The sequence below is a fragment of the Pezoporus occidentalis genome, unplaced genomic scaffold, assembly GCF_034315485.1.
Source record: "Pezoporus occidentalis ecotype Australia unplaced genomic scaffold, CSIRO_AGI_Poc_V1 ctg3, whole genome shotgun sequence".
Taxonomy (NCBI): Eukaryota; Metazoa; Chordata; class Aves; order Psittaciformes; family Psittacidae; genus Pezoporus; species Pezoporus occidentalis.
This window is the reverse complement of record NW_026914940.1, coordinates 509293-536652: the sequence shown is the minus strand read 5'-3', so window position 1 is coordinate 536652 and position 27360 is coordinate 509293. Positions and strand designations below refer to the sequence as shown.

General features: G+C 50.4%; 1 protein-coding gene across 5 annotated transcripts; it reads right to left on the bottom strand.

Annotated features, from left to right (window-relative positions):
* Nucleotides 1-4399: 4399 nt before the first annotated feature.
* TOP1MT (DNA topoisomerase I mitochondrial) lies at nucleotides 4400-26835 on the bottom strand. Of its 5 annotated transcripts, XM_062626889.1 has the most exons (20): nucleotides 26696-26835; nucleotides 25501-25607; nucleotides 25145-25244; nucleotides 24957-25033; nucleotides 24638-24731; nucleotides 23013-23071; nucleotides 20877-20949; nucleotides 19375-20300; nucleotides 16773-16888; nucleotides 14774-14895; nucleotides 13056-13178; nucleotides 12362-12549; nucleotides 11424-11568; nucleotides 10472-10615; nucleotides 10095-10280; nucleotides 9381-9449; nucleotides 8149-8263; nucleotides 7479-7606; nucleotides 6707-6801; nucleotides 5517-5670 (listed from the first exon to the last, which is right to left on the bottom strand). In XM_062626889.1, the coding sequence occupies exons 2-20, from the start codon at nucleotides 25539-25541 to the stop codon at nucleotides 5517-5519; spliced, it is 2955 nt and encodes a 984-aa protein (XP_062482873.1). In that variant the 5' UTR covers nucleotides 25542-25607; nucleotides 26696-26835. The 5 variants fall into 5 exon arrangements, with proteins under 5 accessions (XP_062482872.1, XP_062482874.1, XP_062482875.1 ...); XM_062626888.1 differs by lacking the exons at nucleotides 20877-20949; nucleotides 23013-23071; nucleotides 24638-24731; ... (2 more) ...; nucleotides 25501-25607; nucleotides 26696-26835 and adding an exon at nucleotides 4400-4854 and having other exon boundaries at nucleotides 5521-5670; nucleotides 19375-19696; XM_062626890.1 differs by lacking the exons at nucleotides 19375-20300; nucleotides 20877-20949; nucleotides 23013-23071; ... (3 more) ...; nucleotides 25501-25607; nucleotides 26696-26835 and adding exons at nucleotides 4400-4854; nucleotides 18191-18455 and having other exon boundaries at nucleotides 5521-5670.
* Nucleotides 26836-27360: the final 525 nt, after the last annotated feature.

Here is a 27360-nt window from a genome sequence, read left to right as displayed (position 1 = left end):
TTGTGCATCCTCAAGCTATAGATTTGAGCTGGTCCTACCTCCTTCTGCCACATCCCCACATGCTCATGAAGTTCGGTGAAGTCCCATACGTGGGGCTGAATGACCCCATGCAACACAGCAGGCTAGAGGAGAGCAGGCTAAGGTGAGGCAAAGTTGCTGCCTTCAGCTATTCAATGGAGGAAGTAGCTATAGAGACACCCCAGCTCAAAGGCACACAGAGAGAAGACAAGAAGCTGGTTATGAGATGCATCAAGGGGAATTCAAACCAGGTAAAAGCAAGGAAGAAGAGTTTTCCTCAATAACCTCAATATTTCTTGGAAGAGACTGAATACGGGCAGCAGATGCCAAAGCAAGACAAGAGGAACTTCTCACCACCTCCTATCACCCAGAGGTGCCATCACATAGCACAGGATGGCCCCACCACATAGGCAGGGAGACAAACCCCATCTCCCAGAAGGCTCTTTTAAAGCATCATTGTGTAACTAGAGCAGCCCTAAGCCCATCCCAGCATGAGCAAGCAGCTCTGTTTGTGGTGAATTCATCTTGAGGTCTCCTCCCAACCAATATGAACAACAGGCATCTGTGAAAAGCACATTAGTAACCCAAGGCGTTCTAGGGGAAGGTCCCACTTCTGGTTTTGCCTGAAACCAGATCTTCCCTTTTTGGATTGTTTTAAACTGAAAAGAGAAGGAAGCAATTGCAAAGGAAAAAAAAAAAAAGCTCATTTTTTGACTTATTTCACCAGACAAATACTGGCAGAAATGGTAGTATCTTGACTTCAGGCTACCAAGTGTCTTAAGCATCAAAGCAGAGGCTTTTCTATGCTTATAGAAAGCACTTCTTTAGAGAAGCCAAGCTGGAAACAGCACTGGAAGAGCCAAGGCAGACAGGGTTCATCAGAATCATGGAATGATTTGGGTTGGAAAGGACCTTAAAGTCATCCAGTTCCAACCCCCAGCCATGGGCAGGGACACCTCACACTAGACCAAAGCTCTGTCCAACCTGGCCTTGGACACTGCCAGGAATGGAGCATTCACCACTTCTCTAGGCAACCCATTCCAGTGCCTCAGCACCCTCACAGGGAAGAGCTTCTTCCTTGTATTCAACCTGAACTTCCCCTGTTTCACTTTGAACCCATCACCCCCATGTCCTATCACTACAACCCTTGATGAAGGGTCCCTCTCCAGCATCCTTGTAGTCCCCTTCAGATACTTTCAGTTGCTTGGAGTCACTGAATAAGCCCAAACTGTTGGGCTGGGAGAGGGATTCTACCCTCAGAGATGTCTGACTGGGGGCGGGGGGGATGCTCTTCAGGGACTTGAGCAGTGCAAAACCTGTGTCATATGAGGCACCAGGCTACTGCTGCTTTGCACCACTGTGATATCAAGGATGAGCAGCTCAACTTCTCCAACCTGTATCTCACTTGCTTATGGCAAAAGGCCAGGAGGACACTGCCCAGACTTACCAGCCTCAAGCTTAGTTGTTCCAAGCACATTGTGTTACTCACCCCAGCATGAGCTCTTTGATACCTGGCACACACATGAACTCTCCACCTTGTTTTACTTCATACCTCCCACGCATTTAGGCTTCCAATCTTGATGCCACTGAGCTCTCTGACAGAAGTGATCAAGCCCCATAGGGAGACACAAGCCAGGGTGACACCCTTCTGGGGAAGGGACGCTTCATTTAAGCTCCTAATGAACAACCAACAGTTAGTGTTCTGCTGACACTGGCAGATCTTTGCAGCCCTGACATCCAGAGCATCCAAGCATGGCCAAGCAGCCCTACAGTGCTGCACAGAGCCCATCTGCCAGCCTGGACCTCCTTGTCTGCTGCAGGACAAGAAGCAAACACAAGGCTCCTTAGCTGAGCTCTCATTGGAGTTGAACCATCTCAGTTTTGCTCCAAGCATGGCCTCTTGGAGGGAAGCGGGATGCTTTGATACAGACAAGGGAGATGTGGAGGAAAGAACAGCCACCTAGAGAGTCATAGAACAGTAAAGGTTGGAAAGAGCCTTAAGATCACCCCATTCCAACCCCTTGCCATGAGCAGGGACACCTTCCACTAGAGCAGCTTGCTCCAAGCCCCTGTGTCCAACCTGGCCTTGAACACTGCCATGGATGGGGCAGCCACAGCTTCTCTGGGCACCCTGTGCCAGCACCTCAGCACCCTCACAGTAAAGAACTTCTTATCTCCAACCTGAACTTCCCCTGTTTCAGTCTGAACCCATCACCCCTTGTCTTATCACTGCAGTCCCTGATGAAGAGTCCCTCTCCAGCATCCTTGTAGCCCCCTTCAGACACTGAAAGCTGCTCTGAGGTCTCCACACAGCTTCTCTTCTCCAGGCTGAACAGCCCCAATGTTCTCAGCCTGACTTCATACAGGAGCTGCTCCAGCCCCTGAGCATCCTCTTGGCCTCCTCTGGACTTGCTCCAACAGCTCCATGTCCTCCTTACGTCAAGGACACCAAAAAGCATGAAGCACTGCATGCACCCCCTTTGTGGATCCACTGCCCCATCAACGACAGGGTGAGGAGGAACAGGGCTATGTGCTATGGCAATTACCCAGCTTTTCCACCCCATTAACTCAGCAGAGGATCACAGCACTGATGGGAACCTGCTGGAGGAGAGGCCAACGACCATGTTATTCATTTCCCTTTCCTATGGTTCAACAGAAACACCAATAATGCTCATCCAATTGCATCTGACTCCTTTTTCCTGCTACTAGTAGTGAGGAGGACTCTTTCATTAGGGTCTTGGCTACAATTCCTCCTTTATTTGGGATGCAACAAACTTCCTACCACAGTTTGTGGCAAAATAGTCACTTTAACCTCTTTTTGAAGGCCAGAAAGCATTTAAACAGGCTGGGCAGAAAACCATCTCCATCCATTCGGACCACACTGGTTACCTCTGTTACACCCAACACAGGTCAAGGCATCCTTGGCAGGTCCTGCCTGTTGCTTGTGCAGCTGGTAACTAGTCTACCTTTGCCAGAAACAGACCTTGCCACCATTCAGATTGATTTAGATCCCTGATTCAGGAGTCAATTGCCTGCATGAGCTCTTGGGGCTTGGGGAGACACTCATAGAATCATGTTAAGTCCAGTTAGGAGTGTCACAAGCTGTCACCTCTCAGCCAAGCAGAGGAACACATCCTGGTGCAGATGTTAGGACAGCACTGGCTTCACCCCTGCATCACCCCTTGTGTTTGTCACTCTGCTATCATGCAGCAGCTCAATTCTGGTAGCCCAGTTCTGTGCATGGGCCCTTAGGGACGAAGCACAACTGGGGTTTGAGACCTGCAAGCAAGCTCTTTGCTCGAGGACAAAGGATTTCCTATCAAGCCTCACCCCCTGTAGACAACTGAGCATACACAGACCCCAACAGAGAGGCTGGCTCGGATCTCTGCACATCAGCTCAGAGCAGAACCACATCTTGGCTGAGCTGCACAAAGCCTCCACTCACTGATACCCAGGGAAAGCAACACTTCCAGTTTTAATGAAATGCATTTCCAGGACCTGACTTCCAACCAAACCAGCAGGAGTTGAAACCCAAGAACAAGAGGCTTTAAATGAGTGCATGGGAAGCACCAAGAGCTTTGGATTAGAGTGACCTGAGCATCAGCCCTGAGACGCCGGAGAAGGCTGTGCTGCCAATGCAACAGCTTGCTTAACCTGGGATTCACTGGCTTGCAGGCTCACTGCTGCCAGGTACCTGCTGATATCCCTTATTGCTTTCCCCTTGAAAAGCAGCCAATTAAGCAGCAAGAACCAGTAGTTTGTGTATCAGACCCTGCCTGCTCCATGCCCATGGGGAGGATGCAGCCTGATAACAAAGCTCTCACCTCCAGCACGTTGGTACCACCCCCCAAGCTCATCCCATCAGAGCCTGGTCCAGCCCCACAACCAGCATCATCTTTTCCTCATTGTGGAAAGACAATTTAGTTTCTGCTATGGATACAATGAGCCGAACCAGAGCATCCTGAAGCAAGCAGGGGAAAGAATAGCCCCAAATGCAACATCTTCTCCCAGACCAAGGCTGAACTACACAGAGGTGGTTAAAGTGCACTTTGCTCTTGTCAAGGTGCATTTCATCCCTTCAACGTGAAACCTGCTTCTTAATCCATCATCTTCCCCTCCCTCTTCCTCCTCCTCCCGTGACATTCACTCCCTCCCACAGCATTTTTCCCTTTTAATTCTGTTTGTGCAATGGCACCATTTTCTCCTGGAGGAGAAAAGTCACGAACCACCCTCACATGTAAAACCCTTCTTCCCTTCCTCCCATTGCATCCCTGACCCAAGCCCAGGTCCTGTACTTGGTGCTGTCGTTGCCTTATATTTCCCCATTGAACTGATTCAGAGAGTCTGAAAAGGGCAGCACAGCTCCACTACATCAAGGAGATAGGATTAGATCTAATCTTGTTTATAAGCACAATTAAAGCTCTCATTCAAACTTCTTCCCATACTCTGGAGAAGGGAAAGAAAAGATCCAAAGCACTTGGCTACTCTGAAGAGGGATTAAAAGTTCACATCAAAGTCACTGCAGGCGGGATGAGTGTCACAATGCAGCAATACCTGGTTCAACCAGAAACCTGGTGTTTGCTTTTGTATCCAAAGAAAGGCACAAAATACCCATCTCAAACTCCTTCATTAGGCAAACCCCAGCCCCATTGCCTGCAATGACCACGCAGAACATACAAAACCAGCTTTCCAATAGCACCAAAGGAGCACGAGGTAACAGGAAGGGCATCATCTCAGAATTCAAAGTCCTCAGTGGTCATGTCGATCGCCCAGGCAAACTTTTCCCTCTGTGTCTTGTTGTAGATCTTCTCAATGGGCACACCAAACTTCTTACACCTATACAAAACATGGGATCACAGACTGGTTTGGGTTGGAAAGGACTTTAAGCTCATCCAGTTCCAACCTCTGCCATGGGGAAGGACACCTCACACTAAACCACGTCACCCAAGGCTCTGTCCAACCTGGCCTTGAACACTGCCAGGGATGGGGCACTCACAACCTCCCTGGGCAACCCATTCCAGTGCCTCACCACTCTCACAGTAAAGAACTTATCTCCAACCTGAACTTCCCCTGTTTCAGCCTGAACCCAAACGCATCAGTTGGAATGTGCTGCCCTCATCCCACCCTGCTCCCACCACAGTGGTCCTCGGCTCAGGGTGCAGCATCTTTCACCCAAACTCCTTCAGCCCCAAGCTCCTCAAGGAATTAGCTTTGTGTCAACGCCAATGAAGACATGCAAAGGGACCTCTTCTTGCCCTAAACCCAGAAGGAACATCCTGCAACCAGTTACTTGCAGCAAGGGAAGCCTTAGCTTTGGAATGCCCTATCCTTGGCAGTGCTCAAGGCAGGTTGGACATAGCCTGGGGCGACATGGTCTAGTGTGAGGCATCCCTGCCCACTGGAACTGGATGATCTTAAGGTCATTTCCAACCCAAATCATTCCATGATTGTATCTGCACATCTCTGAAGGAATGCTTACCCCATGGGATGCCCAACACTTACCAAGCTATACTAATCCTGGGGTCCAGGTAATTCAGCTTGGACGTGCCCAGAGCTATCTGCTTGTTCTCCTCTTTATCTGTGGCCTGGACATTCAACTTGGCGAGCTGCTCTTCCAGCTGCTTCAACTTCTTCTTCTTCTTCTCCACATTGCTAAGGGCAAAGGAAGAACACCACAGACAGCGTGGTAAAGGGGAAAAGAAACAGAGGTGAAACACAGAGTTCTCCTGGTCTGGTGCTGTGTGAACACATGATGGGAAGCCAATGAGCTTCAGTTTAGTCTCTACACTGACGTTATGTCCTGTAAGACCCGAACCTAGAAACACTCCAGAATGGCAGTTAAAGATGCCATTCAACACTAATCTGTTTCTCAAGTACTTTGACCTGATAAGACACCTTAATAAAGGCTATCACAATCAAGGCAGGGCAAGCACAAAGACCAGCATGCAAGACCATCTCCCTCAAATCCAGGCTCCATAAGCAAGAGTTGCCTCTGATAACCTGCTCTGCATCTCACTAACACAGGGAAACAAGAAACCCCAACAGCAGAAGTTAACATACAAGCCTTGTTTCTCTCCTCCAGCCTCCTCCTATCTTCAGGAATTAAGTCACAGTTGGGTTTTGGAAAGTTGGGAGCAAATCTGGACAGACCCCATGCAATGAGCCAAAGAAGTGGTGAATGCTCCATCCCTGGCAGTGTACAAGGCAAGGCTGGACAGAGCCTTGGGTGACATGGTCTAGTGTGAGGGGTCCCTGCCCATGGCAGGGGGTTGGAACTGGATGATCTTAAGGTCCCTTCCAACCCAAACCATTCTGTGATTCTATGATTCCTGCAGAGATCAGGCTACAATCTCCCACTCAAGCATCCCTCAAGAAAACATGCATCAAGGCCAGTCTGCATATCCCCGGCTCCAATCTCATGCACCATGGCATTTGTAGGATAAGCCCAAGCCACTAACTTGGGTTGAAGTCACAGTATTCAGTGAGGTTGCCCTATCACAAAGGAATTCTCCTTGAAGAAGCTCTATACAATCCTGCTGTTGAAAGGAATCATCCACAAGACCTTGACCCATCTACCAGGCTGCCATGGGACAAGAGGTACCCAAGCTGCACATGGGGTGTATGACCACCATCTCCATCTGAACTGAGATCCCTCTGCACAAGAGGGCTGTAAGGAAGAGTCACTCACGCTTCTGCTTTGGGATCTTTTGTGTCATTGAACTCATCTTCAGCTTTCTTCAGCTCTTCTTGGGCTTCCTCCACTTGCTGTTTCTTGGCATTGATCTGTGCAGGTAAACACAAAGTCAGCCCATGGTCTTCTCCCCCTCTTCTTTCATTTGACACACAACTCCTCACTTATGAGCCCTACTCTATCCCCAACAACTGACCCCTGCAGCACTTGCTGGAGCTCAAGCATTTCTTAGCATCTTGCAAAATAGGAACAGAAAAAGAGGTGATGGGTTTAAACCGAAACAGGGGCAGTTCAGGTTGGATATAAGGAAGAAGTTCTTCCCTGTGAGGCTGCTGAGGCGCTGGCACAGGGTGCCCAGAGGAGCTGTGGCTGCCCCATCCCTGGCAGTGTTCAAGGCCAGGTTGGATGAGGCTTGGAACAACCTGCTCTAGTGGAAGGTGTCCCTGCCCATGGCAGGGGCTGAGACTGGATAAGCTTTAAGGTCCCTTCGCACCCAAACCATTCTATGATTCTATGAAAAACCACCCAAACCCTGTCCCAGGTTGCTTCATCCAGCACTTGAACTTACCCTACCCCTCTCTACCTCTGTGTTGCTGCTGTCTCTGCACTGATTAAAAAGGCCTCTATTCCTGGTTCATCCTCTGTCATGCTTGATAAATGTGATCTCTTTAGGCATCAGGTTATTCTCCATCCCCTGCCTCCTCTAACCCCCAAAAAGAACACATCAGAGGGAAGATCATGTCTGGGGCTCTTGTTTGGTCTGTCTCACCTTGGTCTGGAGGATTTGCATTGATTTCTCATAGGTTTTTGGTGTAGACCTCTGATGGTTGCACAGGATGGCCACCGCTCGGTTAGCTCGGTTGTAGGCGAGGAGCTTTGCTGCAACGCTGTCTTCAGCTGGAAGGAAATGGAAGCATCACCATGTCTCTGGGATACAGTTGGGAAGTCAGGAAAGGCAGGTAACAAACCAACAGCAAGTTGTTTGCCTTTCCCAAGGGAGAACAATACTGGCTGTGGAAAAGGACACTTGAGCATCACCGAGTGATGCATGAGCGATGAAGCACAATATCCAAGGCAGGCAAAGATAATGCCACCAACCAGCAATGCAAAAGGGGGAAGGATCGTGACTATCTGATTTGCTATGACTCCCATCGTGGCTATCATGACCCTCCATGACTCCCATCGTGGCTATCATGACCCTCCATGACTCCCATTGTGACTATTAGTCAGAGAAAGTAGCTATTTCTCACTTAGCACAGTTGCCAACCTTCTCTATGCTCCCTTAAGTTTTGTGGTACATAACTTACAATGCACCCTACAACGTGGAGCATCACCTACCAAGGAGAGGACCTAGGGACCCAAAGGGATGGATAGACATGGCTGAGCCCATTGGTCACACAAAGCAGCTGGTGATACCACACACACTGTTAGTAACTCACAGTTAGTAAGGGCCTTGAGCTGCTCCTGCAGGGTGATGGAGGCGTTGTAGGTCCTGAACACTTTGGCAGTCAAACCATCCATCAGATTCTGGAGGTGTTTGTTCAGGATGGATGTCTGGAGGGAGGAAAACAAGACAAGTGTGGGGGAAAGGAAGGAAGAGAACAAACAGAAGTTGTGACAATAAAACCTTCAGACCCCTTCAGACACTGGAAGCTGCTCTGAGGTCTCCATGCAGCTTCTCTTCTCCAGGCTCAACAGCCCCAGTGTTCTCAGCCTGGCTCCATATGGGAGGTGCTCCAGCCCCTGATCATCCTCATGGCCTCCTCTGGACCTGCTTCAACAGCTGCATGTCCTTCTGATGTTGAGGACACCAGAACTGCACCCAGTGCTGCAAGTGGGGTCTCATCAGAGTAGAGAGTCAACAATTTCTGCTCATCCATGTCCAAAAGGACGCATCTCACATCTGACATACATCATATCTGATCTCTGTTCTATGGAGCACATGGGGCTGCATTAGGACTGGAAACAGGAGATGCTAAGTTATCTGTGGTTTGAATTACACCTTATTTGTACCAAGAAAGCCTGTCCCAGATAAATGCTACATAACCAGACAAGAGCAGGCTCTTCACTGGCAAGATGGGCAAGTAACTTTGTAGGTGATGCAGGCAGAGTGATGGGTGGCAGCTTTCTATTTCCCATACTGAGGAAGAGGAGGGTTTTGGAGGGGTGCAGCTTGTGCAGGAAGGCTGCAGCACCTCTCCCCAGCATCCCTGTGCTCCTGCAGCCTCTCACACTTCTGCTGAGCCCCAGCGAGGTGTAAAAGCAAAGAGCTGAGGTTTGACACCTCCAGCAATGCCCCAAGCAATGTATGTGTGGGCAAGTGTTCCCAGGGTAAAAATAGAGCCCAAGCAGATGAGTTAGAGGAGGGAAGGAGCAGAAAGCCACCTCCTCAGCAGGGACACAGGTAACTCGTGGGCGCAGAGAACCAGAGATGCTACCAGTGCAGAAAGAGGATGGAGAAAGATATCACAGCATCCCAACAGCCTGTTCCAACAGTTACAGTGATGCCTCTGGAGGGGAGATAGTTAAAACCAGGGTCAGGGGTGCCAGTGATGCAACACCACACGCTGGACAAGGGTGTCATGGGTTTGTTTCTACTCCCTCTGGGCCATCAGTGATGCTTTAAAAGCTTCCAACCCCAACTGTTCTATGATTCTATGTACCAACTCACTTTGAGCCTGTCAAAAAGCTCATCTGCAGGGCTCTTGTTCTTCATAAACAGCTTCAGGTTCTTGAACACCTAAAAGAAGAGGAAAGGATGGCTCTGGTCAGGGACAAGAGCAAACTACTCCCAGACATCTCATCTCCATCAGTGTCCTCATTCAGATAGTCCCTGATTCAGACTCATAATACACATCCTACCACACCTCCAACCTTCCCAATTTCATAGATCCCCAAAGTCACTGGTTTCACAGGCTGTTTTCCCCCATCTCTGCTATCCTTGGCACTCCAGTTCCCCCACAAACACCATTAAAGTCATCTACCCCAAGGGCAAAGCAAAAGAGCAAGATACCAATGAGGACAGTTCAAGTCCTAATGCCCACCAGTCAACTGAGGATGCTCCAGCAGGAGACAGGACTTCTCTGATGGTTTATGGGCTAGAAACCTTCAGCACCGTGAAAGCCCTACCCCTATGCTTGTCCAGGACAGGGTTAACAACTGTGTGTCCTCATCTTCAGGACAGGGTTAGTAACTGTGTGGCATCATCCAGCCCTGTTGCATGTCAAGCACATGCTGCCATCACGGTGTTAAGCGCCAGGAGGCATCTTTGGAAGAGGTTTCAATGCAGATTTGGGGCTGGTGATCCCTGAATAAACTGAGCCACCCATCTAACACTGCACTAAGTTGTGATGTTGGTCACTGCCTCCACTTCTGCCCCCCTCACCGGCTTCTCCACGGACACTTTGTTGTAGTAACGGATGGAGTCTTTCCCAAGGAAGTCGAACTCCACCACGTGCTTCTGCCCATCCAGCTCGGGGTGCAGCCTGATGTGCTCCACACGCAGGGAGCAGCAGCCAACTGTGTCTGCGGTCTCACCTTCCTCCTTCTCATTGCCAGCTCGCAGGGCCAACTGGAAGGAGACCACAGGTTACCCAGCCCAGTTCCCCTTTCTGAGGTTATCTGGGGCTGGAGAAGAGAAGCTGCGTGGAGACCTCAGAGCAGCTTCCAGTGTCTGAAGGGGGCTGCAAGGATGCTGGAGAGGGACTCTTCATCAGGGACTGGAGCAATGGGGACCTGGAAGCCAGGTGAGACCATGGATACCTTATCAATGAAGTAAAGGGCCACTGCTCTTTGCCGCTCCTTCATCTCCTTGGACTTCCAATCGATTTGGTACTGAGCACGGATCTTGTGGACAACATCCTTTAAGCGCCGAGCTAACTCATACTTCTGCCAGTCCTTCTGCCCCTGGAAACACAGGCAGAGACTTCTTCACCAGTGCCCCATCTTCCTTCCACCCCAACCAGTCAAGCCCTGCTCTGGGAGCACCTCCAAAACCTAAATACCGCCCAAACCCCATTGTGTTCCTAAGACCAATGAAGTGGCAAAATCAGAGCAGAAACAATTCCCATTGGGTTTCTGTGCCCTCTGCTGACTGGTTGGGTTTGGGATCCTGGACAAGTCTGAGCTGCTCATAGTCTGGTGTCCTCCATCAGCTAGCACAGAGCCAAATGGTCAAGCACTGCATGGCCATGACCACTGCGGCTTGGATACCACCATGGACTGACACAATGCACTTCAGCTGTGCCCAGCTTCCATGCAGTGTCCTTGCTTGCTTTGAGGACTGGAAATTGCTTTAAATCACCTTTCCCTCCCCAAAAAGCATTCACTCACTTCCATGGCACTATAGACTGATCCCACCTCCCCTACCACCCATTTAATAGCAGAAATGAATTCAACCCCATTGACTCTGGTCCTCTCAGCCCTTGTCTGGCCTTCAACATCCTTCCCTGGACACACAAGCAGTATGGCACAGGGATGGCTCCGCAAGTAGCAAGCCATCTCACTGAATAGGATTGATGCTTAACAGGCATCTCTGCCCTTTCCCCCCATCACCCAATGGCACACCAGTTTAGTTTAGCCCTTTTTGGGGTGGAAAAGTACGTTTTTGGTGACATAGAACCCACTTCTCCACTTTCCCCTGATCTTTCCCCCTGACTAAAAGCCAGTGGTCCAAAAGGCACCAGCTCTGCCTGAACAGCAGCATCCCTCCAACCTTCAGCTTGGAGCTGGGGTTCAGCATGATGTACTTCAGTGTGTGCTGGATGTTCTCTGTCCACGAGGCCAGCCAGGTAACGGTGTTATCGCAGCGCACCTCCTTCCACTTGTGTCCTTGTGGGGGCTCAGGGATCTTGGAGTCCCTGTGGGCAGAGCAGGGTTACAGCCCTCAGACCATGAAGAAACAGGTCATCAGCTCAACCCTTTCTTCACAGTCAGCCAAGGATGATCAAGATGTTGTAGTACCGCTTATAGTAAACACACAGCCCAACCAGAACTGCTCCACAACATGAACTGGATGATCTTGAGGTCCTTTCCAACCCAAACCATTCTATGATCAGGTCTTTCTCATTTGGATGCTGAGGAAGACAGGAGGACTTGCTGGGCTGGTGGGGAGGTGTTTTAAATCAAGGTCACAATGCCTTCATATGGGTGGTTTAAGACCAATCCAACTCCAGTAACTTAGAGGGCAAACCCTCTTAATTCAGTCACTGCTGTCCCTCGCTCCAGTGAGTATCATGATGCTTCCAGCCACCAAAAGGGACTCTTGTTTAGGAGGAAAGCCATTCCTAACGTGCTTCATCTGGGAGAGGAGCACAGAAGGAATACGCAGTTGTCCCTTCTTCAGAGAGACCACAGGAGCACTGCAGTGCTCGCAGTTAATGTTGGGTGAACAGTGTGGGCACCAGGGAGATGGGAGCTGCGCTAGCAGCTTCCTGCCCACCATACACTGATAAAGAAACCAAAAGTCAGACCTAATTGCAAAGCACACCTGTGGAGGTGATAAAAGAGCACCATCGAGCATCAAGTTCAAACCTCAGGGTGCGCAAAGGAGTGACTGTAGGAGATAGCAAACCCCACAGGAGCTGTAGGTAGAGGTGAGGTGCTCACCCCGGTCCCAAAAGCAGCCCCACAGCTCTTCCCATAGCAACTCACTTGCTGCAGTTGATGACAACATCTTCTGGCATGATCCTTTTCTTCAGCATCCCCATCTTGGGGTGGTCACCACGGCCACGGAAGAGCCCTGGCGGCTCGGTTTTGAAGTTGCCTATCTTCTCCCGGTGCCCATCCAGGATGCAATACCCATATTCCTCCTGGATCTTATCTGCCTCCTCCTTCAGCTTCTGGAATGAGCATCACACCACAATCATCCCATGGGATGATGCCGAAACCCCGTAACTTGAGACTACCTATCAGCATCCCTAGGGATGCTCGAAAGGCACAGAGCTCAAAGGGTTAGAGGAAACATGGGTCCAAATCCAATCCCCCAGCACAGCTCATCTCCACCTACTTTGCAAACACTCACAATGATGCCTTCCCAATGCAATATGCTGATGGAACAAGCCTACGTGCCACCAACCCATTAGCAAGTTCCACCATCTCTAGACCAAGCAGGACCCCAAACCATCGTCCAAGGATGAGGGGAACCCTACAAAACTACAGGACACACAGGATCTACAGAATGCAGTTTAATGAAGAGAAGGGTGATGGTCATGGGGACAGAGAGAGTCCAAAGGGCAAACAGGACAGGGCGTAACATGAAGAAAGGAAAGAAGCAGGAGCCAAAATACCCCAGGCTGGTCCCAAACCTTATCAGCCAGTCCTGGATGCCATAGGAAACAGTCCTCACCTGCTTCTCCTCTTTGGGGAGCGCTTTCCGTGCCTCATTTTTGTCCACGAAGTACTTGTGGATCTCACTGAAGTCGCACTTGTCCAGGTCCTTGATGATCTTCTGCTCCGCTGAGGTCATCTCCTGAGCAAGAGGTGAGAGGGGATGGGCAAAGCCAGGAGGCAAAAGGGACTCCACACAGAGCTGCTGCCTATGAGTCTCCTTCACACACAAGGAAGGAGACCTACATGGAACAGTCTGGGTTGGAAAGGACCTTAAGATCATCCAGTTCCAACCCCTGCCATGAGCAGGGACGCCTTCCACTAGAGCAGGGTGCTCCAAGCCCCTGTGTCCCACCTGGCCTTGAACACTGCCAGGGATGGAGCATTTACTGCTTCTTTGGAGACCCTGTGCCAGTGCCTCAGCATCCTCACTGAAGTGAGAACTTCTTGTTTATCTCCAACCTGAACTTCCCCTGTTTCAGTTTGAACCCATCACCCCTTGTCCTATCACTGCAGTCCCTGATGAAGAGTCCCTCTCCAGCATCCTTGTAGCCCTCTTCACACACACTGGAAGCTGCTCTGAGGTCTCCACGCAGCTTCTCTTCTCCAGGCTCAACAGCCCCAGTGTTCTCAGCCTGGCTCCATACAGGAGGTGCTCCAGTCCCTGTTCAACCTCGTAGCCTCCTTTGGACTTGCTCCAACAGCTCCATGTCCTCCTTATGCTGAGGACACCAGAACTGCACACAGTGCTGCAAGTGTGTCTCACGAGAGCAGAGCAGAGGGGCAGGATCACCTCCTTCAACCAGCTTTTGATGCAGCCCAGGACACAGGTTATCTCTGGGTTGTTAGAACGTGCCAGTTCCTCAGGAAGCCCAGCAGGAAGCAGCTATCACATCTATCCCACTCCATCCACCCTAAGGGCACACAGAGCTGCCATGGCAGGAGGGCAGGCTGCATGTGAGCTTGCACCCAGAGCAGCAGAACACAGCCAGGTCTGGAGCACAGCAACCTCTAACCTCTGCTGTGGACACAGGTGGTCCCTAAGCCTGACAGCAAGCAGCACCAAAGGTGTCTGGGGACATAAACTGGCCCTAGTAAGGTCCTGCTTTTATTTGGGGACTGAGCTTTGGGACCACGGGGTTAATCCTTTAGAGGAACATAGGGATGCTGGGGATGGACTCTTCATTAGGGACTGTAGAGACAGGACAAGGGGTAACGGGTTGAAACTTAAACAAGGGAAGTTTAGATTGGATATAAGGAAGAAGTTCTTTACTGTAAGGGTGGTGAGGCACTGGAATGGGTTGCCCAGGGAGGTTGTGAATGCTCCATCCCTGATGGTGTTCAAGGCCAGGCTGGATGAGGCCTTGGGTGATATGGTTTAGTGTGAGGTGTCCCTGCCCATAGCACAGGGTTGGAACTGGATGATCTTAAGGTCCTTTCCAACCCAAAATATTATATGATACTATGATTTGTGATGTTACCTGCAAGTCCCAGCAACAACTTTCTTATGTAGCATCACTAAACCTCAGAAGGAACACAATGTGAAGCCCTCAAGGATGCTGCAGGCAGCAAGCCCTGGTCCAAACCCATAAGGAACCGTATCATTTAGAATCTTACCATTATAAGCCACAAAACTCATCCCCTCCACCCCACACTGTACTCTAGGATCTACCTGGGGACAACAGGTTTAATGCTGAGTGTTTAATGCAGAGGATAGACATTAAGGAGGGTAGGTACCTTCCTCCAGTCATTGAAGAAGTTGGTCTGGAAGATCTCTTTGGTTGTATATTCGTGATCAAGCATTTTGGCATAGAAAGTGGCAATTTCCTCCGTGGCCAGGCTCAGCTTCAGGGGTTTCCCTGGGAAGGGAGAGGACCTTTAGCATCAGTGATGGGGACAGCTCAACCCCACAGCTCCTCCAAGCAATTGGTTGATGAACCCTCATGCTCAACAGTGCCCAAACAGGGATGAGGGGTGAGAACAGACACTGGCAGGACTTCAGCATCCCCTGTGGGATGCTGAACACTTCAGCCTTGCCTCTGGATCAACACCCTGAGCACTTGCTGAGCAGGATGCTGCCGCAGCAAGCCTGCAAACACACCCTTCATCTTCTCCAGAGATGAGGAAATCATAGAATAGAATCATGGAATGGTTTGGGTTGGAAGGGACCTGAAGAGCATCCAGTTCCAACCCCTGCCATGGGCACAGACACCTTCCACTAGAGCAGGTTGCTCCAAGCCCTGTCCAACCTGGCCTTGAACACTGCCAGGGATGGGGCAGCCCATTTGTTCCCCTGCAGAGCTCCAGGGAGTGGTTCCATTCTCTCCTGCACCACACTGTGGGGTTTGGGGTTCCTGACCTCCACCTCAACTGCAGTGCACACTGGCTCACAGCCTTACAGGAGCCTCACAACAACCTCCATACACCAGCCCAGCCATGGTGCCTTCCTACTTTGCGCTGTTGCCTGTCTGCAACCAACCTTTTCCATCCAGGAATGGTGACACCTTTCAGCAAGTGACCCATCACCACCCAATATCCCAGGCCAAAGCCACCAGCCTGCATGCACACAACACACAGATGGGTCTCCAGCAGCTCAAAATAAAGTGCAAACCCCATGCAAGGACCACACAGAGCTGCCAGGGTTCCTCTTCATAGAGCCAAGTTCGACAATCACATCGATGTCCCAGCAGTGCCCTCTGGTGACAGCATTACCAGACGCTTAATTTTCCCAAATTGGCCTTTTTTCCTCCTTTTTCTGCTCTACAAAGTCAATGGGCTTCCTGTGCCTTATGGAGGGGGCTTAGGAGGACCAAGATCCTACAGGACTGAGGTTCCCTCCCATCTCTGGCATCCCTTGGTCAAGTCCTAAAGTCCTTTAGTCCTTTATGTGTTTTTCCCCTCCATTTGTTAGAAAACAGCTGAGGGATGAAGCTGAGAGAGGGAAGGAGAAAACAGCCCATGAGGAAACCAAGCACCTGTCCTGTTGATATCAGCCCCTCACTGATGCACTAAGGTGCTGCAGTGTGATGCACAGGGACGTCAGGAACCATGACCAGGAGCTTGGAGCAGCCCAGCCAAACCCTGCAGCCTCTTGGTGGGCAAGTGATGCATTATCAGTCACTGAGGCCATGGGACAGGCAAACTGCATCTCAAAAGCTAAATCCCATTTTCCTGGCTTGTAGGGAAACCATCAGGAGCTGCCTTTAAGCTCAAACCCAAAAGGCATCTTAATGAGGAAATAAATGTGGTCTGGAGGAAATAAACATCTTCACAGCAGGTACATAAGGATTTCAAACAACAGCATCAAGATGCATTGCTTCTCCTTAGGCAACTTGGGGTCTAGACTCCCCATTGCATGTTCTGCATCCAGGAGAGGCTGTGAACAGAGGTGCACATCCCAGATTCACACATGGTTGCATTACAGCACCATAAAACCAGCTGCAAACAGCTGCATAGGAGCCCTCACCCTGCTTGGGGTGCTCTGCATGGGCTGGCATGCATGAAGCACCCTGCAGCCATCAGGGTTCATTAGCTCCCTGGTAAACCTATAACTGCTACTGTGTGCAAACCCCTCCAGCTTCAAGCCAGGGTTCTGGCTTTAAAGGGCCTAAATATCCCATTGGATAACAGTGTGCGGTCTGCAATACTTCCCCCCTTATAGAAGAGAAGACAGTGGCTCTTTGGGCAGGCAGAGGACAACTCCACATGCCCAGGTCCCATCAGAAGGGGGACGTACCATTATAATAGAACTGCACATCCTCAGGCAGCGGCTCATAGAGGGGGGCAAAGTAGGGTCCTCGGTGCTCCAGCTGGATCCATTTTATCCCATCTTCTTTCTTCTCCTCTTCCCACCTGGGACAAGTGCACAGGGACCCATGAGAGCATCCCAACCATGGAGTCTGGGATCTTCTCCCAAGAGAAGATGCTCTGAGCAGCGACGGTTGCCATAAAACCCAGGTAAAATGCATTGTCTCTGCTCCTGCCTCAGTTTCCCCATTCTTTCAAACAAGGAAGACTGCAATAGAACCTAGGGGAAGGGGTCTTGAAGGAGGAGACACACTTGGTGTGGTGACATAAAGGGATACATAGGGAGAATGAAGGGATGGCTCAGTCAACCAAACACCTGGGCATAGGCAGAGACCCCATTGCTGAGCCACAAAGGCTGCTTAGTTTGCATAGGAGCTGCAAGCACTAAATCATACCTTCTCTTCCCTCCCTAACCCTCACTGCCTCTTCTTCTTATTAAAGAGCACCCAGACCCAGATAAAAATAAGGTTCAGAGGTTCATGTGCATAGGCCAGAGATGAGCAACACACAAATTTAACATTATACCCATGATCTTAAAGCAAATAAGATGTTCTTGCATCTCCCCCATCCAGAACAAGCAGGATTTTAATGTCACTGCAAACATTAGCTGCGAGATTAGGCTTTAAAAGGCATTTAAAATAACAAACATATAGTATATATATGTAACATATATATATGTACTATATATAGCATGTAACACCCACCCTCAAGATCAGAATAGCATTAAAAGAGATAACCAGAGGTTAAAGCGCTGCTGACACCAGTGCACAGGATCCCTACCCTGGGGCTCTGCACCAGCCCCTTAACCCCAACATCCCTGGAAAAACACAAGGATTTCTGGGGAAAAACACAAGGATTTCTGGAAAAACAACACAAGGATTTCTGGAAAAAAAAAAAAAAAACCCACAAGGATTTCTGGAAAAAAAAACACAAGGATTTCTGGAAAAAAAACAACACAAGGATTTCACCCCAGGGAAGGAAACACTCCCTGTTGGTGGCTGGACTTGACGATATCAAAGGTCTTTCCCAACTTATTTAAGGCCGAGTTTGGGTTTCTTGCTCCGCAGCGCCCCGGAAGCGCTTCTGACCGCTCTCCTCCCCATTAGGAACCGCGGGGGAATACACCGACTGCATCATCAAACAATGAAACGTGCCAGGAAAGCATAGGGAAAGATAAAGAAAACCCAACAGGCTACAGAAAATTTGGCTAAAAGCATCGTGGAGGCAGGCAGCCACAAAGGGGATGCGCAGGACGCTGCAGCAGTGATTGCAGGACACAGAATGGCTTCATTTCTCCTCCCAAACCTATTCAAACGCCCATCCCATCAGAGCATCACCTTCACTCACCTACCACAGCCCCCCGAGCCCAACCGCAGGCAAACTGGGGTGAACTGGGGGTGATGGACCCCGCGGCCAAGCAGCAAGGAGGTGAGATGCCGGTACATGGCACCAGTCACGCACAGAGCATCCGATGCGGGCGGATGGATGCTCGGGTCATCGCAAGCATCCTGCTACCCACCCGGGCACGGCGGCGGTGGGACCACCGGAGGCATCGCTGTGAGAGGGCACCAACGGGCTCGAGCAGCGCAGGTTGTGGCACTTCCCATGTGGCATGGCAGTGCATTATGGGAAGTGTAGTCCTTGCATGTGTTTTGGGGTAAAACTGCCCCAAATTGGGCTGATGCCATGTACCAGCCTCTTGCCTCTGTGCCAGCCCCTCCAAACAAGGCATTATATAGGAAAAGAAGCTGCTTAGTCTCATTTTTCATGCCATCCTGTGCCCCCCCCAAGAGCCATCCCATAGGTCTAGGCATCCATGGACACCCCTGGGCGAGGTAACAACCTAAAAGCTCCCCACAGGTCGGGTTTGCAACCGGCTCTAAATCATCCAGCTCCCTAAATGCTCCTTTATCTTTAGGTATTGGGGTGCTCTGGGCGACAGTGACACCATGTGGCTAAAGCCACTGCTCCCAGCCACCTACAAAGGCAAATACAGCCCTTCCCTGTGCTCTCCTATCAGGAAAGCTTGCCTGGATCATCCAAAAACTGCTGCAAAAGGAGGCAAAAAGGTAAATGAAGCCTCTCTACACCTGCCTGTTATAGGTCCCACTGTCTTAGAAGTGGTTTTATTACAGGGGTGTGTGTAAATCATCTCTTTCACCAGCCACAAGCATCTCCCTTCCCTGGGTGGGCATCAGCAAAACCACTTTCAGGAGGAAAACATATTGTATGTGCTGTTATAAGGCTGAAGCATACTATTATACAAGTATTATTGTGGATGCAAACCCTTGTGTTCCCTTACCCTCTTCCTCCTGCCAAAAGCGCCGAGTTAGAGGGTTAAAACATAGCAGAGAAGTTAAAATACAGTAATATAAACATAAATAATTTATATAAAATTAATTTATATAAATATCTTGTTACCAAGATATAGTAAGAAAAAAGCTGAAGCTTTACCCTAAGAAATAAAGCTAAACCCCCAATTGCATTAGGGTTAGACCTGCCCACAGGCCCAAGGCATGCAGGACACTTACCATTTCCACTTGTTTTCAGTGGCCTCTTTTTCTTCTTCTTTCTTCTTTTTGTTTTCAGTGGCCTCTTTTTCTTCCTCTTTCTTCTTTTTAGCCTTTTTATTCCTCTTTCCCCCTCCTTCTTCCTTAGATTCCCTCTTTGGCTTCTTCCTCGGGGTTTCCTCCTCTTCACTCTTCTCCCCCTTCTCCTCCATCTCCTTCTCTGCCTTTTTCACCTTCCTTTTCCGTGGCACATCTCCCTTCCCTTCCTCACCCTCCTCGTCTTTCACCTCCTCCTTGATACCTGCACTCTGTGTCTCACCCCATCCTTCATCCCCTTTCTCATCCACCTCCTTCACCCCTTCCCTATTTTCACTTCCCACCCCATCTTTCTCCTCCAGTTCATCTCCCACTCCATTTTCTCCTTCCTCTTCATTTGCCTTCTCCAGCTCTTGCTCTTCCAGCTTTTCCTTCTTTATTGTCTTCTTCCCCATCTTTCGCACCTTTTTAACCTCCTTGCGCTTCCCCTCTCGTCCCTTCTCCTGCTTTTTCTTCATGCCACCCTGTTTCTGGGTGTTGTTGCTGCTCCCTTGCTTGGCTCTTCCCCGTCCCCTTGTCTTATTGCTGCCCCCATCAGCACGTTCCTCCTTGATGCTTTCCATCACATTCCCAAGGCTTTTATCCAGTTTATCCTCCTTCCTCCCTCTTTTTCTTTCCTCCACTTTATCCTTCTTCCTCCCTCTTTCTCCCAGCAATCCCTTTTCCTTCTGCTTCCTTCGCTCTTGCTTCTCTTTTCTTGTCAGGCCTTGGGCATCCTCTTGTTGCTGTAGGACAGGGAGGTCCAGCTCCTTCTCCTCACCTGTCATAGCAGTGAGCCCCACATCCATCTCCAAAGGCTCTTCAGAGATGGATGGAGCCTCGCCAGCAACACCATCACTTGGCTTTGGGACCTGCAGGAAGCAGCCATAAGGGAAATCACGGAATGGTTTGAGTTGGAAGGGACCTTAAAGCTCATCCAGTTCCAACCCCTGCCACGGGCAGGGACACCTTCCACTAGAGCAGGTTGCTCCAAGCCCCTGTGCCCAACCTGGCCTTGAACACTGCCAGCGATGGGGCAGCCACAGCTTCTCTGGGCACCCTGTGCCAGCGCCTCAGCACCCTCACAGGGAAGAGCTTCTGCCTAAGAGCTCATCTCAGTCTCCCCTCTGGCAGGTTAAAGCCATTCCCCTTGGCCTGTCCCTACAGGCCCTTGCCCAAAGCCCCTCTCCAGGTTTCCTGCAGCCCCTTTAGGCACTGGAGCTGCTCTAAGGTCTCCCCTTCAGGAGCCTTCTCTTGTCCAGGCTGCCCCAGCCCAGCTCTCTCACCTTGGCTCCAGAGCAGAGTAGAAGGGAAGAATCCCCTCCCTTGACACTGGGAATGGAGAGAGATTATCCCAAAGACCAGGTGAAAGGAGGAGGTACCAAGGGATGTGCCCAGTGCAGCACTGGGTTTAGGGGGTGACAGTCCCCCTGCCCCGCTTTCCTTACCCCAACTCCAGCCTTGGTCTCCAAGAGCTGTTGTCCTGCTGCAGGTCCTGCTCTCCCAGGTTTGCACTGGGATCTACAACAGAAGCACGGACACTTCTCACTGCCTTGGTGAGCAGCAGCATCCACCTCTTCCATGCAAAATTAGGGGATGCTCCCAGTAAAGTCCTCATTTCCCTTCAAGCATGGCAGCACCCTGGTGCTGCAGCAGGTGGAGATACCCCAAAGCAGCAACAACTGGCCCCAGGTTGCAGCTTATCATAGAATGGTTTGTGTTGGAAAGGACCATAAAGCTCATCCAGTTCCACCCCCTGCCACGGGCAGGGACCCCTTCCACTACAGCAGCTTGCTCCAAGCCCCTGTGTCCAACCTGGCCTTGAACACTACCAGGGATGGGGCAGCCACAGCTTCTCTGGGCACCCTGTGCCAGCGCCTCAGCACCCTCACAGGGAAGAGCTTCTGCCTAAGAGCTCATCTCAGTCTCCCCTCTGTCAAAAAGGGAGGTGGGAAACTCATCTTTGAGTCGCTCATGTTCCAAAAAGCAAAGCAAGACATGAATGGCAAAGCAGCAAACACAGCCTAAACCAAGCTTATGTCCTGCAGGTTGAGCCTACATCTCCACAGGGTTGAGGTGACAATGTCCCCTTGCACACATGGAAGCTTGGCATGTCCCTGACCGGTCATTACCACCTCCCAACAGAGCAAGATGCCTGGCGGGATGCAGAGCATCCCATCTCCAGCTTGTGATCAGCACTACCACCAAAGTAAAAGCCCAACAAGTCAGCTTATCCAGACCAACCACAGCCACATTCCTCCAATCCATGCCAGGCAAGCTTAGGGCTGAGCTCAGGCCCTTACATGAGTCCATAATGGACTGGCCAGACCCAGGACCCATCTTTCACCCCTCCTGGCATCCCTTAGCAGGGCCAGTTTGGAAGCATGGCCTGATGCTACCCAGGAATGAGGTGGGAAGCCAGGTTTCCTCTCCCAGAGAGGATGTCGATGGTTCTCCTTCACATCCAGGTGACCACAAAGACCCACAGTTTCTTCTTTTAGCCAAACCATCCCATAGACATGGTTCTACAACACCAAGTGAGATTTTGGGCTCCTTTATAAGAATCCATTTAGGCTGATGCTAAGTTACCAGCCTGTGGGACATCAGAGCAACACAGGGCTCCGGAAAGCCTTTGAGCCTGCTTAGGATGGAGGCAACAAGTCCTCATAACCAAACCAGGCCCTGGATGTCTCCCTGCAGCCAGAACACACCTTACACAATCCCCACTGAACTCATTAGGGTGAATGTCCCAGCAAAACACACTCAGCCCCTCCAATCTCATTAGCACATCCATGACTCAGAAGGTCCTGCCACCACTTGGGATCGGCTCCTTCCCCACAAGGTCTTATTAGAGGCCTCTCACTGGACATGAAAGCCCCTGTCTCTAAGAGGCAAAGAGGATTAGCCTGCTAAAGACCAGCTTTATGAGCTCAGCTTCCTATCTCTGCTCAGATCTAGCATGGAGCAAAGGGAAGAAACACCCTTTTCCCAGGTTTTGGGAGGCTGGTTGTCCCCACCAGCTTTTCCCCACCGCCTACCTCTGTATTTATGTAGGTATGTGCACCTGAGCAATCACAGCCTGCTGACTCCAGCAGCCTTGGGGAGGTTGGATGGGGACAGGAGCCTCCATTTCCATCCTCAAAGAGCTGAGCTTAGGACACTGCACTAGGCCATGGTGGACTGGTCAGAACCATTGCCCATCTTTCACCCCTCCTGTGGCATCCCTCAATAGGGGCAGTTGGGAAGCATGGCCTGATGCTACCCAGCCTGATGCTGGGAAGCCAGGTTCCTCCTCCCAGAGAGAATGAGAATGGCCTTTCTTCACATCCAGGTAAGCACAAAGCACAATTTGGGGCCCCAAATTCCACTTGTGATGGTTTTTGGTGGGCTTTAAAGTCATTGAAGACACCAGGACATGGCCAAGCTGCCCAACGAAGGCGTCAGCAGCAGGGATACAGAAGGGATACATCAGCTCAGTGGTACAGGAAGGAAAAACAGGGATGTACAACCCCATGGCAAAAAGAGAAAGGACAAATTTAAAGTTCTCTGGCCAAAAAAAGCATTCAGGAAGTGGCCCAACTCACCTCAAAGAGTCTTCTGGCCCCACTGATGGCCCTTGGTGCAGGGTTGAATCAGTCTCCTCCTGAAAGGTATTAAGTGTTGATATGGGAGAGGTTAGCTGGCATGGGTACCCCAACAGCAGCATCACCCCCAAGCAACCACTCATCCCCTGTGATAGCCAGCAAGGCAACAATACCCATGTCCCATTGACATCCCCCCTTCCTCATCCATCTTGGTGAGGAACCAGGAGCCCAAACCACCTTTTTCCAAGTGTTTTTCCAAGCACAAGGAGAACTTTGATGCTTTATGGGCTTAGGAAATCCCCTTCTGACTTCCAACAGCATTGAATAGGTATTTTATAGAGCAAATACATGTGAAGTCTCACTGCTCCTCAGGCACCTGCTCACTGGATGTGTTGCTGCTATAAGGGACAGAAGGGATGGGAGGGCTCCAAAACAAAGACGTATGAAAGAGCAGCTTATGTGCATCCACACCAGCTTGGTCCTTAGAAGATTAAATGACCCTTACAGCAGATGGCAAGAGGGAAGGAGAGATGGGGGCAAAGCCACAAGGTGGGAAATACAACAAGGGTGACCAGAGGGCAAGGAAAAGAAGGGAAAGCAGAAAGGAAAAGGAAAACATAGAGGAAACGGAGACAGGACCCGAGGAAAATGAGCTCAGAGGGGACTCCAACCAGAAGGGTTTGCACACTTGTTTTCAAAGCTGAAGCCAGGTTGTTCTGCATCTGACCATGCAGCACCCTGAAACCCATCCCAGCTTCACCCAGCACATCAAGGCTCTTGTTCTAAATCCCAACTTCCCCAAGTTTCTCTTCCAAAGGCTTTCAAGGGAGGCCAAAACCACACAGGGATTTGTTTGAAAGCCGCTGCTGAGAAGCTGCTGGGTTAAAACTCATTAAAGGGGGGGGGAAAACCTGACTTAATTACAGGTTGGTTACAGCAGCATAACCTTCTGTTCCCTGGGAATACGCCTGCTCTCGACTTCACAATCCTTCAGTGCTGTCAGCAATCGGGTTGGGAAGTTCAGGAGCAGACAGCCACGGTCTTCCAAAACATATCCTGCATGCAAATGCCTGGAGCTTGCACTGGGAACACCAGGACATGGACCACAGGCACCCCTGAGGGGTTTCAATGCTGCAGCATTGATAGCATCCATGCAGGAGGGTTTGCTGACCTTACAGACCTTGTTTGCAAGAGGGATGGAGGCTCATGGTGGGCAGGAGGAAAAAGCATCTCTGCTGGGTTTTGGGGTATAAGTGTAACATAGCGTGGGCAAAGCACAACGGAGAGGGAACTTGTGCTCCTAGCATCATCCAGGAGCAGCAGTGGAGACCAAATGCCTCAGAAAGGGATGCTGTGAGGATGAGTCTTATCCCAGCCTCATGCTTGGAAAGTGATATAGACACCCAGGTGATCCCTATTAATGCCAGTTCATGCTCTTGTTCCAAGACTCCAATGACTGTTTCAACCCCAAAACCACCTGAATCTGAGCTTTGCTGTTTAACTTAGTCCAACATGGTCAAAGGATCCCTTTCAGATCCACAAGTCAGACAACACCATCCCCACAGCTCCCTTAACAGCAACCCACGAGTACTCCTTAACTCTTAAGCACAGAGACCACCACGTACCAACCCAGAAGCAGCTCCCTCCTCTGCTTGGATCCCATCCTGCAGGCTCAAACCGAGTCCTTCCCCTTCTTCAGCTTCTTGCGTTAGGGAGCTTCTTAGCCAAAAAAAGGAGAAGAAGAACACAAGGTTTTCCCCAATTAAAAGCCACCTTTTTGATGCTCAAAGCTGACCAGGGAGAGCAGAGATGGACGCTGCACTCCCATGGATGGCTCTGGGGTGAACCCAGATGGGGAACCCTAGTATGGAGGAGGCAAACCCCTGCAGCTCCCACTTCCTCCTTGATTCCCACCATCCTAGCCCCATCCAACCAAGGAGTTACCTGCTGATGATGTTTTCCTGCAGCGGCTTCACCTTCATCTCTAGTGACTTCTTCTTCTTCCCTTTTACCACAGAGGGCTGTGCACCAGGATAATACAAAAGAGAAGGAAGCTCATGCACTGGGTTTGATGTCCACAAAACAATAAGGACAGACACAAGGGTCAGAGCATGGAAAGGACTGGCTAGTACCTCCACTGTGCATGGCATCTCCTCTGCTTCCTTCTTCATCACCTTTCTCCTGGGTGCCTTCAACTCCCCGTCCTTATTCCCTGACTCTCTCTTTCGCTTCCTATGGACAAGGGCAAATATATCCCACTGAGGCCAAAGAGGCCATTCCTTCAGCAAACCCCTTGGTGGTGAGGATAAACCATGGTGTGATGCTACCTTATGTCCAAAAGCACCAAAATGGGCTCCCAAATGGAAATTAAAGGGATTTCCCTGCTTGTCACTTCAGGGCTGAGCTGCCCAACAGAGCCACCACCACCAAGTGTGATAACATTATGGTGGCCCCCCAAAAATACCCTTCCATACCCCATAGAACTCACCTGCTGCCGTTCTTTGCCCCACTGCCCCTTGAGACCCCCATGGCTCTGTCATCCACCAGCTCTTCAAGATGTGTTATGGGATTAAAGCAGCATCTCAAGGATGGTCACTGCAATGACACGAGAGAACTCATGGCTGGTAGCACCCCAGTTCTGCTCTTGAAGTAAACCCCAACAGATGCTTACTCCACAGCTCAGTTTGCAACTATGGGATCAAGATCATTTTAACAAGGATTTGGGGATCTCAGCATGGAGCAATGCCTTATTTTGCCCCCAAAATCCAACATTTTGGGGCACATTTTGCTGGGTATCATCCCCTTCCCCACAGCCTTCTTCAAATGGAAAAGCCTCGAGTTCTGTCCCTGAGCTGCTGTTGGAGGTGGTAGAAGCAAAATTGCTGCTAAAACAGATAGCAAGTCCCCCCAGACTCACATATCCAGGTACAGGGGTGAATTTGCACCCTCAGAACTTGCTGGGTATCCAGCAAGTGTTATCCAGGCCTTAATTACATTCAGAAAGCAACCACGCTGGAACTATAATGAAACACAGCTGAAAGACAAGAGTAAAGATGAGATATTGAGTCCCCCACCAAAGCAGGCAGCTACCACCTCTCCTATCCTCACAGCTATAGCAACCAGATCCCCCCCCCAAAATCACTGCTCCCCTAGAAGCTCAAGGCCTCAAAAAGCACAAAAGAAACTCAAACAGCACCAAGTTGGTCCCTATCTATGAAGGTTTCCCAGCAGTGGGGAGGAAAGGGGGCTTCTCAAAGAGAGAACAAGCTACAAAGCACCACAAGACATGCTGCAAGCTTCCCAAGGAGTAGAAAACACATTCAAACCCTCTATGTTTTACCACCTTTACCAAGCTGTGGGTACTTGTGGCTGCTGGTGGAACCACACTCACCCAGGACAAGGCATTGCTCCAACAAAGCATGGTACAAGATCTTACCCCAGCTGCCTCCCAAGGGAAATGCTCCCCCTACAAGTCTTATTTAAAGACTCCCTCAGCCCTGATTGGAGGCTCCCAGCTCAAGATGCACCCTGGGAAATGGAGTTTTAGCCCAAAAACTGGAACTGAGGGGAATCCCCTAACCAACATCTCAACAAGGAGAGCTGCTGGGAGGAGAGCGCATTGCACCACTCAGGTGTGGGATTGAGCCAAATGCTTTGCTTTAAAGCAGCTTAAGGAAAACCACCTTTCATGTGATAAACCCCTCTTCAATTAGTAAATTAGCCCCCAAATCCAGCCTTGCTCAGCTGCCTCTTACCCATTAAAGCCCCATGGTTGGGTTTAGAGAGGTCTTTGAGCCCAAACTTTGGAGGCAGAGATGCAGTCCTGCAGGGTACCATAAACTGGTACTTACAACCCTCATCCTGAAGCACTCACTCACCCATCCTGCCCCTCTCCAGCCCTGTTCATGCAGGTGAGTCCATTGCTTTCACCTGCCCACTTTGCCATCAAGCAACTCATCGCAGCTGAGCTTCAATTGGCATCAGCCATTCCCAATCTGGTGCAAGCAGGGAAGAGAATGATGCAAAGGGACGTTGCATAGCAAAGGTTGCCCCAAAATTCTGGGTTTTGAGGGAAAAAAAAAGGCATTGCTCCATGCTTAGGTCCCCAACCAGGGCACGTAGCGGGGCCACGCGTTCCCCTGGGAAGGTGCCACCTGGTTCTTCCCAATGATGCTCCCGGTTTGTGGCCGGGAGCGGAAAAGCCCAGAGGCAGGGCTGGCTCCAGGAAAACCTCTTTGATCTCCATTGCGCCATCCCAGGAAAAAGCATCCAAGCCACCTTTCTTGCTGGATGAGTAAAAGTTGTCAAGGGATGGGAGCCAGCCCCGGGGTAGGGAGCAGGAGAGGAC

What these genes read in the sequence shown, in the direction of transcription:
- TOP1MT (XM_062626889.1), bottom strand. Translation starts at nt 25,541, where the DNA reads ATGGGGGTCTCAAGGGGCAGTGGGGCAAAGAACGGCAGCAG. An exon ending in CAGGAAAACATCATCAGCAG is followed by an intron (nt 24,732 to 24,956) that starts GTAACTCCTTGG and finishes TTTTTGGCTAAG; the next exon opens with AAGCTCCCTAACGCAAGAAG. An exon ending in AGGGAGCTGCTTCTGGGTTG is followed by an intron (nt 23,072 to 24,637) that starts GTACGTGGTGGT and finishes AATACCTTTCAG; the next exon opens with GAGGAGACTGATTCAACCCT.